Here is a 13,684-nt window from a genome sequence, read left to right as displayed (position 1 = left end):
TCTGCAACTGTATGCTGACTTCTCTGCCCCCGTTTTGCATTGCTTTGAAGTCTAAGGAATATGTCTTATTTTCATTTATTTACTTGTTTTTACTCAGCCGCTGGGGCTGGAGCTTGGTCCCCATGCTCAGGTTTCAGGACGAGTTCTGCACAATTACCACCAGCGTACCTGCCAACCCACCAATTGTTCAAAAGCAAAAGCTTCATAGAACTTCTAAATGCATTTCAAATAAATCAATTAAAAAGCATAGAATAGTAATTTTCTTTTGAGCTTGCAGAATAAAAATTTTCTTTCCATAGTTATCCCCCATGTCTACTTCTTGTGTATGACTGGTTTCAAGTACAGCTTCTATAACGACCCACCATGTCTGCCCCCCCAACCCCCCAGTCTGCTGTATGGAGTTCTTTCGGGTTCTTGAGAACAGTAAAGCTTCACGGTCATCACATCACTTCCCTCTGGAAATACGGGTACCCCATTCATGAGACTCCATTCCAAAGAAAAGGGGGAGCATTTCTGTGGATTTCAACAGGTGTATTACCCCATTTCCATAGGGGTCCAAAGCTTTAACGTAGTAAAGAGCAGTAAAATAGCAAAGACTTGCTTCCTCTAAGAAAGAAAGTCTGCACAATACAAATGTTCTTGAACATTTCTGTAGGTAAAGTAAATAGCACATTGGTAACCCCGAGCCTTTTGACTCCTGACTCATGGCAGTGCCCTGCCTCTGTCCCCCTCCCGGGCATACTCCCTTTTAGTCCTCATCCCTGTAGAATAAGAGCCCATTGGCTTTCCTTCCCTGTGACATTCTCTCCAACTTGAAGTCTTCCCGACTGGCTATTTGCATATTCCCAGGACTAGCTTTGTAGAAATTGCTATGTTCTCGACTTCTTCATTTTCTACATCATGCCAGTGGCCCCAGCCTTGGCCTTGCATGAAGTTTGCAGCATTACATGCCAATCTGCTCCCTAAATTGAGTATCTCCATGTCACCTGTTTGAGTATCTGCCCAGACTCCTTATGCGCTGCTTTTCTCATCTGTGCTACTCTGCTCTCCCGCTGTTGTCATTCTCGAAGCTGCTCTGGGGTCTTGCTTTTCTTTCTTTCTACTTGATGTTTTAAGTTAAGTACATAGCTTTCCTGCATCTAATAAACATAGCTGGCTTTGTGATTTGGGCGATTCTAATGTGGAAGCCCCCATCTTTTAGACCTGTAGAAAATTCACTCGAGCCCCTGCCAGGTGCGTCTTGGCCGATATAGGCGTCTTCTTGCCTTAGGAAACTTCTTGTCTCCTGAGAAGGAGACCAACTACAGAAAACTGTGTTAGGGAGGGGACTGGGGCCCTGTCTGTGGTGGCCTCTTCTCACCCTCCTGCAACTTTCTCTGATGCCTGCAAAAGTGCAAGAAAGTGAGTCTCCACCTCACGTTGGCCATAAGCAGCATCCTCAGATTTCTCAGAAAGAGAATTAAAATGCACATCTGGGCAAGAGGAAAGAAATCAGCTCAGCTACTAAGCAGCCACCTTGCAGCCTGCCACGCTGGGTTCACACCCAGTTTTTCCACTTTCTCATTGAGGGCGATCATTCAGCCTCTGTCCCAGTGCCTGTAAAATGGGACAAGAGGAGAATCAGTGGTGGGGTTGAATGGGGACTCAGCACACCACTTGTCACATGGTAGGTAGTCCATCAACATGTAATATTATGAAGACCCTTCCCCGAAAGATGGCATCTCATGAAGAGTAGAGATATGAAGACAGCTTCTCCTGAGCTCACGAGGATGCCAAATATTTACATATCTCAAAAGTTCATGTTCACAGACATTGTGCCATTTTATAAATCATTCCTCAAGCGGAAAACAAGCATTCTTTAACTCTTTCTCTGAATACCAACTCGGAATCCAAATCTGGGCAATTATCATCATTCACAAATAATTTTTAATTCATAATTCATTTTTAATTCATCATTCATAATTTACATTTCTGTGCAAATGAAAGGGACCACATTGTCATTCTTGTATTTGTTCAATTTGCATAACGCACCCTTTGAGGACTCATTTGGAAGCACACAAGTACGCTGTAGAAATAAAATAGGTCGGGAAAAATATTGGACTGTAACATTTCATGGTAGAGAGTGTGTTCCAGATTAATATAGAGGACATGGACGTATTCGAATATACTGCTTGTAAGATAAGAGTAGGGTTTGTAAAAGAAGGCAGTTTGGGAACTCATGGAAGAGGCCAAAATTGGGGATATGTCTCAAAGTATGTCTCATCCTGTAATTGGACCAGACTCTTACTGGTTTAATGGGAAAAAGTGTATGTCCTGTGTTTCTTAAAATGTCTTTAATTTAGGGACAAATATAGAAAAGCAAGGAAGGCTTTTAAGATGTCCTTCACCGTGACCCACAGAAGGGATCAATTGCAGTCAGTGGCAACAGGACCACTTGGCCTTCCTCCCACCCTTCAGCGCACGTGTACACACACACACAAATACACACACACCTGCATGTGCACACCGACAGCTGCACACATACCGGCTGCCTCTTCGTTAGGTGCATTGGCCTGTTATTTTCTCCATGTCATGATTCTGTTTGGTGGTTTCTGTTTTCCCTCCCTGCTCTGTCTGCTAGGAGAAACTCTCCTCTCTCCCACTTTACATTCTGATGAGCCTGCATGCCTCCTCACATTCTTCTTGTGGAAAAGAATTGGACCATAACTCATTGTGGAATCGGTGGTGATTGCCTCCAAATTGGCCAAGGGGGACACAGGCAGATTTTGAGAAATAAAAGGCCTCTCTTTGCCACGGCCCAAGAGGAAGGGCTGCACACACATCTCGCCTGGTAATAAGAGAGCAACTTTCCATGGAGGACAAGACATGAGTGTCAGTGGTTTCAATCTTGTCTTTAATTTTTGCATATTTAATGCAAAAATATTTAGAGCTTGTTTTTCCAGGCTGGACAACCATGTGTCAGGAAACATTTAAGGCAGAGACAAGGAGATAGAGCAAAACTCAAGATCATGAGGTGGGAAGGACTGGTCCTCTCATGCTGGCCAGCCAGTGGGGGTGCCAGAGATCGCAGGCTCCCTGCCCACACTCCGTTGCTTCTCCTTGACCGTTTCAACACCAGACTCTTAGTTGATAGCAACTTTTCCTGTAAGTGGTGTTCTCTTCCCATCTCATTGTTCTTTTGATTCCTTTACAGGGAAACTTTGTGGCTTGTATGACAGCTATTTTACGACAAATGGAAGATTATCATTACGCCCATTTGATCAAGACTTTCGGGAAAATGAGGACCGATGTTGTGGTGAGTGTAACTTTGGCCCTTTTTATATGACTGTGTTTGGGGGCCAGCATTTTAGGCAAAACATTGACATCAGTATTTCATGTATGATTTTGCATGAGGACTTGGCTCTAATTGGTTTGATAACCCATCTGGCAAGGGAATCCATATTTCTTAGAAGATGCGGATCCCAACACACGGCCTTGTTCCTAATGCTGAGCTAGGGAGTGACTCAGCATGTAAGCCCAGAAAGAGCTTCCTTATGCTATGGAATCACTGGAGATGTGGAGACGCTACCCACGGAGAATCATCTAGTAACTCCTGTTCACTTATTGATTGACTTCTCAATAGCAGAAGCCAGAGTCTTTTCAGCTTTAAATTATACTCTGGTATTAATTAGCTCTAATCATGGGGGCTCATCAGCGTTTCTCCAAATAATTCTCCAGTCATCCTCAATACAACTGTGTTACAGCTTAATTAGGAGAAGCATAATAGAGGGGAAGTGAGTGCTTTGGAACCACCTCCCTTATGACCTGAAATCCCACGGCCATACGGCAGATGTCTTCCGCAAAGCTACGACCACCCTTGTTGGCAGAGCTCTCGGTTAGATGTGAACCTAATCTCTGGAGTAAAGTGGCACAGATTTCATTTCTGAGACCCCCTAGATTCCTGTGGGATCCAGCAGATGCTACTAGTGTTTCCAGAACAAGGTTGGTTACACTTCACATCATTGTATTTACCTTACTAAGGGAGGCGAAGAAGGATACATTTAGTGGTTGTTTTTCAAAGGATCATTTCTAATAAGAAATGACCTTCTTCGTGTTGCCACCCCAAGTGTGTGTGCACGCATGCATGTATTTAAATTTCTAAGGAGACAAAAATGGATCTACACCTTCAAATCATAGCAGTTTTCCTTAAACGAAAGTGAAGGAGCAAGAACGTATAATGTATTTGTGTCTCCGGGTGTTGACTTTTCAAAAACACGGGCGTGCAGCCTAAAGGAGGTATACGCTCAGGTACCTGATCTGCATTATATTTGTGTCCTGTCATCCCTCAGCAGTCATGGCACAGTGAAATCATATTTGATACGTGGAACGTCCCATGCAGCCAGTGAATCTTAACTGTATCCCTCTGCCCTGTTGGGGTCAGTGTAAGGAGGGCTGTAACTGAACCTATATGAACAATTTCCTAAATAGCATTCCAGGCTGAATAATACAGTTCTCAGACTGAGAAGCATTACCCATCATGATGGAGGGTATACTTAGGGCTCCTATTAATCATTTGCCCTTTATCAGAATAGTCATAGGATCCAAATCCACACATGCAAACTGTGAAAAATATTTCATCCGAACCATTAAGAGGTGCCATTGGTAGGGAAGCTTCAGTACATTGTGAAAAGTGATTCTACAGAATGGATTTTAAAAATGACTATAATTTTGCCGAAGTCCAAGTCTTGTGCCCTCTCTCCTTGCACGGAGCAGATGATCAGATACTTACTACATGTTGTGGTCCTGATTTCCCGAGAGATTTTTTTTTTTTTTTCTTTAGACACAGCAGTTCAGAAAATCAATTATTTGCAGACGACTTGATTTCCGCATTTGTGGTTTGGATATCACAAATTCGTATCGCAAGGATTGTAGGCCCTTTTTATTGTTGTTAATCTGTCAGAACCTTTGTAAAATGTGTTCCTATCCATTAACTCTACACAGAAAGTATTGGACTATTTTTCTACTCTGACAAGCACTTACAAAATGATAGATCATTTTATGTTAAATAATTGAAAGTTAGTTAGTACTACTGCAATATGAAAATAGCCTCGACCGTTTTCTCAGGACTACTTCCTTGTAACAAGTGCCGCTCCAGGTTTTCTGATTTAGCCTTTGGTTGGCTGGATGAGCGATTCCCATCGAAAACCGCAGTTACTATCAGCACCAAAGTCATATGCCTCAGAGCTGTTACTCTTAGTCTCTCGGATGGCCCCTTGGACCCCAGGACAGGGAGAGAGGATGGAGCACTGTGTGAGGCAGAATGAGTGACCCAGAAACGAACAAAAACGGACACGTAGGGTTCCAGACACTCAGGACAGACCCATCTCTTTAGCATTGGGTGCCTTGCGAAATCTTTACATTCTTCTGCGGTGGAGATGCTGAGCTGTAGGATGGGCTGCTAGCTGTCATGTTCCTGTTGACATCAGGAACGTAAGTAGAGAACTTGCTCAGTCTCCATAATAAGATCGAGGGTGATGGGCAGTGCCCTGGACCGTCTGGGGAACAGAGCTGTCTTGCCACTTGTCTTAAATTGCCACTAGGTGGCCCTTCAGAAATGTTTGTCGAGTGACTGAATGAACAGTGCTGTATCCAAGGATGATGCAGGTAGAAGTAATGCTTGCTGGTTCAATGTTGAGTGAACGCAGAACCCGAGGGCTGTGGGCCTTTTGCCTCCACCGTGGACTCACGGCTGATCGTGTGTCCCCAAGCAGCCTCACCTGTCCTGGTGGCCTCTCCACTTCTAGATTCTAACCTCGGGAAGCCAAATTGACAGGCTTGTGAGCGAGCAGGTTCCTCCATCTAGAACACCCTCTTGCCTTCATTCAGTGTCAGTCCCACCCCTTCTGAGGACCTTGACCTGATATCTGCCCTGGTCTCACCAGGCGGATGCACGCCCTTTGCTCATTTCTCCTTACCTGGTCTGTGGCACTAGGCCACCAGCCTCTACGGAGGTGGTCCTGATATCTCCCAGCTGGGTAGTGATGAGCAAAGGTGCTCATGGGGGTCAGGAAAGCAAGGATGTCAGGTGACCATCCATGCCTATGAAATTCTCTGCTCGTGGGTGAGCCTTGAGCTCCATATGAAGTAGCCGCTGCAGGTTGACTTGCAGCATCCTGAGTGGGAGGAGGAGCCTTGTGATAAACACATTTCTTATTTCTTGTGACCATTTCCTTTAAATGAAGCTATAGCAAAGATACTCTTTACCAGGTGATGAGTCTGGGGAGTACATCTTCTTAGTGAATTCAGTCAATAGTTATTGAACACCAACTTTATTTTAGCTTAGTGGAGGAAGTAGTGGGCAAAGCAGACAAGTTCTGCCCTCGTGGTGCTATAGTCTGGTAGAGAACGTCACCGTTAATCAGGGGTTCCTTCCAACTAACCCCCATTATCCCTGCTGCAAAGGCATGGTTCTTATAAAGTAGTCAGATTAGATGGGGTCAGCTAGTTGTGAAGCCTTTGCAAAGGAGAGGATTGTGGGATATTGAGGAATAGAAGGAAGAGCCATGTAGGGGGGAGGAGGGCATGTCATGTACAGGAACCTGTGCAGGAGGCGGTAGCCAGTGTACCAGGGATGGGATGAGCCTGGACAGGGTCACCAAAGCACACAGGACCCCAGACTCCATGCTGAGAAACTCTGTTCTTTGCTTGCTTTCAACTTTCTACACCATTTGTTTGCTCCTCATTGTTTTAAAATTATTTTTCAAGCATTTATTGTTTTGAGTCAACTGTAGAGGTAATTTTGGAATCGCATGTGGCTGTAAAAAGTAATACTATACCCAGTTTCCCCAGTAGTAACATCGCGCAGAACTATAGCACGGAATCAAAGCAGCATGCCAACACTGATATGGTCCATGGTTCTCGTTTGCATTCCCCCAATTTTACTCGTACTCTTTCCCCTATTTGTGATGAAAAGCTTCAAACATACAGAGAACCTGAAAGAATAGTACAATGAAAACTACTATTCCTAACACCCCAGTCCACCAGTTGCAAGCACTTCGCCATACCTGCCCCTTCTGTGTCTCTTCTGTTTCACTAACTATGCAGCCAAACCTCGTTAAGTGTGTGAGAAACGTGCCTCTCCACTAGGGTCTCAGCTGACCCCTCTCAAGAATCAAGAGCATCCCCAGTGGCCTCATTGTCTTTTCAGAACATAAAATACATAATGTTCATACTCTGATTTTCTTTATTTTCTTTTTCTTTTCTTTTTCTTTTCTTTTCTTTTATTTTTTTCTTTCTTTTCTTTTCTTTTCTTCTTTTCTTTTCTTTTTTTCATACTCTGATTTTCTTAATTTTTCCCATTCTTTCTGGTCTTTCATTAGAGGCCTCCTCAAATCAGGATCCAGTACAGATTCACTTATTGCATTTGGCTGCGCCTCCTTTATTTCTCTTTTTTTCTAGAATAATCCCTCACCTTGTCTTGTCTTTCTTTGTGCTGCTTTGTAATGGCTTTCAGCGTGTTCCCCTGTCCCTCCACATGTCCTGCAAACTGGAAGGTTGGCCTAAAATTCAAGTTCATCGTTTTGGCAGGAAAGCTTCAAAGCTGGTGTTAAATGCTACCCATCATGCCCGTTAGGTGGGTGGGAATGCCGAGCTGACCATTGCTGACTGTAAGTTTCGTTGCGTGGTTGAGAGTGGGTACCAGCCTGAGCTCCCCACTGTGAAGATATGTGCCCCTTCACAACTATCATGTAATCTTCGGCTGATGCTTAGGCACCCATAGAACGTTGGCAAATGTCCAATCCCCTGATCAGTCTTTATCTGATGAATTTAGCATCTATTGAGGGTCCTTGTCTGAAACACTCTTTTGGCTTAGCAGGATTTTCTTCTGATGTCAAGACACTTTGTCTTTAGTCTAAGAAATATCAGAAAGTCCCTGGAGATATAGGTTAAATGGGAGATTGGGAAGTGTCAGTGCCTTGACCAGATTTGAGTTTGAGAAGACCGTTCTGGGTCACGGGTGGGGGATTGCGAGGGACAAGAGTGGACATGGGCAGATAGGCAGGGATTCCCCGTTGACAGTTCAGGTAAGAGAGGATGACCTCAATTCAGGTGGATGGGGATGGGGGTGGACAGAAGCAGATGGATTCGTGACAAGAAGATTGTGCCTATGGATTGATGGCTATTGTTAGAGCTGCCCACTTATTATATGGGGCATCCTGTGAATAATCAAACAGAAAAATACAGCAGAAATGGATTCTCACTGAAGGATGACATTTTCCCAGAATATCTCGTATTAGTCCTCTGTGTCCCCTTGTTGACTTGGAGATCCCCGCGTAATAGTCTGCTAAGCCTCATCGGCCGTGGCAGGAGCCATCGGCTTGGCTAGCAAATTATGCAGACGGACAAGGACGCCTTGCAAAACCTCATCTTCCACAATATGCAACATTTTGTCTGATCAGCAAAGTACTGAAATTTAACAGCTGAGCCATACTAATGAAGGATGGGACTGTGTTTCCTAGAAAAAAAAAATCAGGGAGTTGGGAAAATATGCTTCTCTTCCAGAATAATAAAACCCAGACCCTGTATCTCAATTATTAGGCTTTGAGGAGTGATCAGCAAGAAAGCCAGCAATTTCATGCAAATAGAGATGTGGCCAAATTATGGCACTCAGCCGGCCAAATATGCAACCTGGTCATTAAAATGTGAAACTCTAGACAAAGTGGGAAAACCTAAGTGGGGAAATATGAATTGCAGTTATTAGCCTGGGGAGAGAGACCCTGTTCGTTGTGTCCGGGGCCCGGAGCACTCCTGCCTGGTGTGAACTCGAGGTTTGGTGGTCACAGCACGGGCGAGCATAGTCTGGAGGACACGGGGCGGACTCTTCCCTCTTGAAGAGGTCCCGGTCCTGATTCTCGTCTTGCCTGGGAGTGTCTGTTGTAAAAAGGGGGTCACCGTTGCTCCCTGAGGTTTTATTCATGGGAGGGCGCACACAGTAGGCATGACCTGCCAGGACGTGGCACTGCTGGTAAGGTTGCCAAGGAAGTATTTCCCTTGGCACCTCAGCTTATTGATGCCACCGAGTTTTACTTGCTCCTTTTTGCAAGAAGCGCTTGTTTAGGACTTTGCTGGGAGTTGCTTCCTTGGCTGCTTAAATTCTGAATGCCACCTTGGGCTTCACAGCCATTGCACCTAATTATGATTCCATAGATTAAAGAAATGAGAAATATCCACTCATTTGGCAACCTCTGGCCACGGCCTCATTTTTCTAAGTGGAGTCCCTGGTGCTTTTCCCCTGCCTGCCGCACAACTTGAGGGAGCGTGTGGACTACCGGGGAGGTGTGCTTTTCAGGATAATTGCTGATTTTGTCCTGGTCAGCTCAGAGCAAGCGCCAAGCCATCAGGTTGAAGAAATTCTCCTAATTTTGCCAGGCAGAGGCTGGAGCCCCTAGGAACCGGGGTACCTCTTCCTTAGGCCTCGAGCAGAGTTATCAACGTGGAAGCAGGGTAGCACAGTGGAGGATTACCATGGAGTACAGCGGGTCATGTCCAAGGTGGCACAGGCATAACTGAGTAGTTCATGGGGTCGGAGCTGCCCTGTGAAAGTGGCCACATGACCACAGGCTCAGTTGGGTATGGTGAACTGACCTGGTGCTGATGGTCAGGAGCTCCCGCTTGAATCCTTTTTTTTTTTTTTTTTTTTTGCCGTTTCTCAATTACATAAGAAAAAAGAATGGCTATTAATACTTGATAGCCTGATGGGCCCTGCTCATAATGAAAAATGTATTTAGAGTAAACCTTACATGTTATATGCGCAAAAAGTACCTATTCCTATCAGCAGAAAGAACGCACATTTGTAACCTGGAGATCTATGATGGCTATTACAGAGACCTACCCAGGTACTGTTTCTGAATATATCCCTGAGAAAGCTATCACAAACAGGAGGTGCTCTGACAAACGGGAAGAAAAAAAAGCTCCTGTGATATATCTTCATTACTTTTTAGAATGTTTTCATTCAGCTTAAAAAAAAAAAAAAGAGGTCATTTTTTTTTTGTAATTACTCAAGAGGGGATTGGTTTTCTCCCTCTCTTGGTGGGCTGTTGCAATGTTCTGTTTTTTTATTTCAGGATTTCCTGATGGAAACATTCATCATGTTTAAGAACCTCATTGGGAAGAACGTCTACCCTTTCGACTGGGTGATAATGAACATGATGCAGAATAAGTGAGTAGAGGGAGAAAAGCTCCCACCTTTTTACAAGGCGTCTGATTCGTGCCTGGTGGGAACAGTGGTGTTGCCTGGATACCGTGGGGGCTCTCCGATAGTGAACACATCCTCCCCACTCTGTGATGCAAACAGTTATTGGGAGAAACAGACCTGGAGATTGGATGGTTTCCTTACGCCGGCGCAGGGCTTTGCATCCTGGAGAGATACAGAGCTGAGCCCAAGCCCCCCTTAGCGTAGGTCCGGGGCATCCTCTGTCAAGAGGACGGTTTGCCATCAATGTGCCATCTTGTAACCACATGTGTTTATTAGCCCAAGTGATTTTCACTCTGTCTAGATTCTTGAACGGTGTTTGCATTTGTCCTATTTCAGCTTTAAAAAGTGAGCATTTTCTTCATACTTATTAAATATTAATCTTGTGCCTTGTTTATCCTTTCCCTGTGTAGGCTGTTGGGTAACTTTCCAGGGCTTGTGTTTTATAATTTCTGAAAGCACCAACAATGATCGTCTGTTCTCAATCGCATATGATTCCTGGAAGAAATTCCCATTGACCTCCTTTTTAATTTTTTTTTCCTTCTTTCTTATTGCATTTTTTTTATGGAGATAATTGTAGATTCATAGGCATTGCGGTTATAAAAAGAAATACAGAGAGATCTGTATACACTTTACCCAAGTTCCCTTAGTGGCAACGTTTTGCAAAACTAGAACACCGTTCTGCACCCAGGGGCTCGGCATTGATGGAATTCACAGATGTTACCCAGATCCTCCTGTTGTAATCGTGCTTGTCCGTGGCGCTGCTTCTGGACCCCGCCACCACAAGGGCCCCTCTTGCCGCCCATCTATAGCACCGCCTCCTTGCCCCTCCACCTCTCCCCTCTCTAAACCCGGGCACTAATTTTTTCTCCACTTGTAAAATTTTTGTCATTTCAAATGCGATGTATTATGCATCACATCAAAGATAACATTTTAGGGTTGGCTTTTTTCACGCTGCTGAATTCCCTGGAGATTCATTCAGGTTGTTGAAAGTATCAGTAGTTTGCTCCTTTTGATTACTGAGAGGCTGAGAGGCATTCCATGGTATGGATGTATCACAGCTGGTCTAACTATTCACCTGCTGAAGGACATCTGGGCTCTTTCCAGTTTGGGGCTATTAGAAATAAAGCTGCCATGAACATTCGCATATAGAGTTTTTTTTGTGAACATAATAAGTTCCTTTCTTTGGCATGAGTGCCCTGGGGTAGGTATGCAGGGTTGCATGCTCTCTACATTTTTAGGTTTTTAGAAACTGCCAGACTGTGTCTGTACCATCTTACATTCTCACTAGCAAGGTGACAGTGATCCAGTTTTTCTGCATCCACGCCAGAATTTGCCATGACCACTATTTTGCATTTTAGCCCTGGTGATCGATGTGTAGTGTGTCTCATTATAGTTTTGATTCGCATCGTCCCTGATGCAGCAAACGATGGCTTGCCACATCATTAAGGAAGCCACAGAGCTGGTTGTAATGCTGACCAGAGTGAAAGGCAGGCCTGGTGCAGAGTGCGGGAGGTGGTGGGTGTGGAGTCTGTTCTCTGCCTTGTGACGCCACATGTGAACTTGCCCTGCATCTCTCTGATGGAGTAGCCGTGGCCTGGTACCCAGCCTATCCATTCCACATCCCTGGGATGGGGCAGTGGGGTGCTGCTCCCTTAAAGGTCAGATGTGATTCACATTTCAAGTTGTTGGACTCGTGCCTCTGATCCCCGGGTTCCCATGGGGTAAGCTGTGAAGGAAGGTACAGCCCCACTATTGATTTATGCTATTTTATAATGAGTGAGTATCTGTTTTCAGTTCTCACATGATGATTGCTTCCTTCCCTCTTCCTTTTATTTTGTGAACTATCTGAGTATGACTTCAGAACCACATGGAGGTGAAAGCCATATGGCCTTTGGCTCAAAGTGTGGAGCACCATGCTCAGAGTCTCCTTCTCTGGATCCAGCTTCTCCTGATGTGTTCCACTGTTTCTACAGTGAGAAGGTAGCTTGACCTGGGGTCTCCAGAACTGCATGTTCCCTGCACATCAAGCCAGCCTTGCCCCTGTGTCCCTACTCCCTAGTGCATGCCTATAGCGCCTGGATGCAGGACAGAGATGTAGATGTCTGGTGGCATCTGGGACCCAAGCCTTTGCATCTCGCCATAGGGAGGAGAGTTTTGGGGGCAAGGAGCCATCTACGAGGGAGAAGCCACGATCTGCTGTGTCCTTCTAGCAAGGGATCTGATGGCCACTTCTGAGGATAAAGTCTGGTGTAGGTGATAATAGAATTCAAGTCTGGAGTAGGGAGTCCATCCTGTTCTGTTGCTCAGGGTACCCGGAGGCTGCAGTTTCAAGAGACAGCTTGATAAGGGACAGACCCTGAATATAAAATCCCTATGGTTTATTTTATGTTGTACATAAAATGTAGTACGGAGCCATCTAATCTAAAATCCTAGTACTCTGAGGCCGAGCCATCCTGCTGATACTGCTGCTTCTGGCAGAGCTTTCTAAGATGAGCAGCGTTTGTGTGCGTATGTGTATACTTGTGTGTGCGTGTGTGTACGTGGACGTGTGCATTGGAGCTTGTTGGTACCAAGCCAAAGCCCTTTGATTTGCGGAGATTCTGGCTGTGTGAGGCTCAGACCCCTCTGGGTTCCCATCGCACTTGCCACATTCCGTAGGAACAGGTCCCCAAGCCAATGTGGGTAGCAGAAGAGGAAGCCACAAAGGAGTCGTGAACGCACAAGTTCGGGCAGCAGTGATTGTAGTCTTCACTCTGGAATCCCACTGCCCCCGAATGCTGTCCCCTCTCTTGAGTAAATAATACTGGTTTTTAGAAGCCGCATCAGTTGGGTTTGGCAGGAAAAGGTATTACCTGTGCACCAGCAACTAGCTAAAACCTCAAGCTATCTCAAGGCATCTAGGTTAGTGACTCTTCAGTTTTCTTTAATGTTCTTGCTTAACTGCCAGGCTCAGAACGAAGATTTTATTTCCTTGTTCATTGAATCCAGTCATTCTTTGTGATGTGTTATGTGTTTGCCTCCTAGGACTGCAGATGAGCATTTGGCGCGCTTTCTGTGTGCCAGGCGCTGTCGTGGGGAGAGTACAGTAATCGTGCCGTGATTCCCACAGCAGCACTCTGAGACAGCTGGGGTTTTATGCCCATTTTACAGATGGGGAGATTAAAGCGTGGAGGTTTGGTAACTTGCCCAAAGATACAGGGCTGGCAAGTGACAGGGCCAGTATTTAAATCCAGAGCCCACTCTCTAAAGCATCCTGCTTCCTTGCATATCTCCTGCTTTTCAAAGAGTATGTTGTTGTATTTAACCCTGGTGTTCTTTCAAGTGTACCTTTCCTGAGAGATTTGTTACTTATCCGAGTGGATGTTAAGCACAGAAGTCAAAGTGTTCTTACCTAGCTTTCTTCCCCGTGGAAAGTTTATGCTGCTAAAGAGGATATCATTTATTGCCGAA

The 13,684-nt window shown here is 45.1% G+C and overlaps 1 protein-coding gene across 2 annotated transcripts in view; it reads left to right on the top strand.

The window, feature by feature from the left end:
• Positions 1-13,684, top strand: part of DOCK1 (dedicator of cytokinesis 1) — a 493,559-nt gene that overhangs the window by 306,854 nt on the left and 173,021 nt on the right. For both annotated transcript variants that reach the window (XM_077877225.1, XM_077877224.1), the window contains exons 28-29: positions 3,194-3,295; positions 10,104-10,198. In XM_077877225.1, the coding sequence (XP_077733351.1) occupies positions 3,194-3,295; positions 10,104-10,198 (197 nt within the window). The remainder of the gene's footprint in view (positions 1-3,193; positions 3,296-10,103; positions 10,199-13,684) is intronic.

The sequence above is a fragment of the Canis aureus genome, chromosome 29, assembly GCF_053574225.1.
Source record: "Canis aureus isolate CA01 chromosome 29, VMU_Caureus_v.1.0, whole genome shotgun sequence".
In the NCBI taxonomy this organism is placed as follows: Eukaryota; Metazoa; Chordata; class Mammalia; order Carnivora; family Canidae; genus Canis; species Canis aureus.
This window is presented reverse-complemented; position numbering and strand designations above follow the sequence as displayed.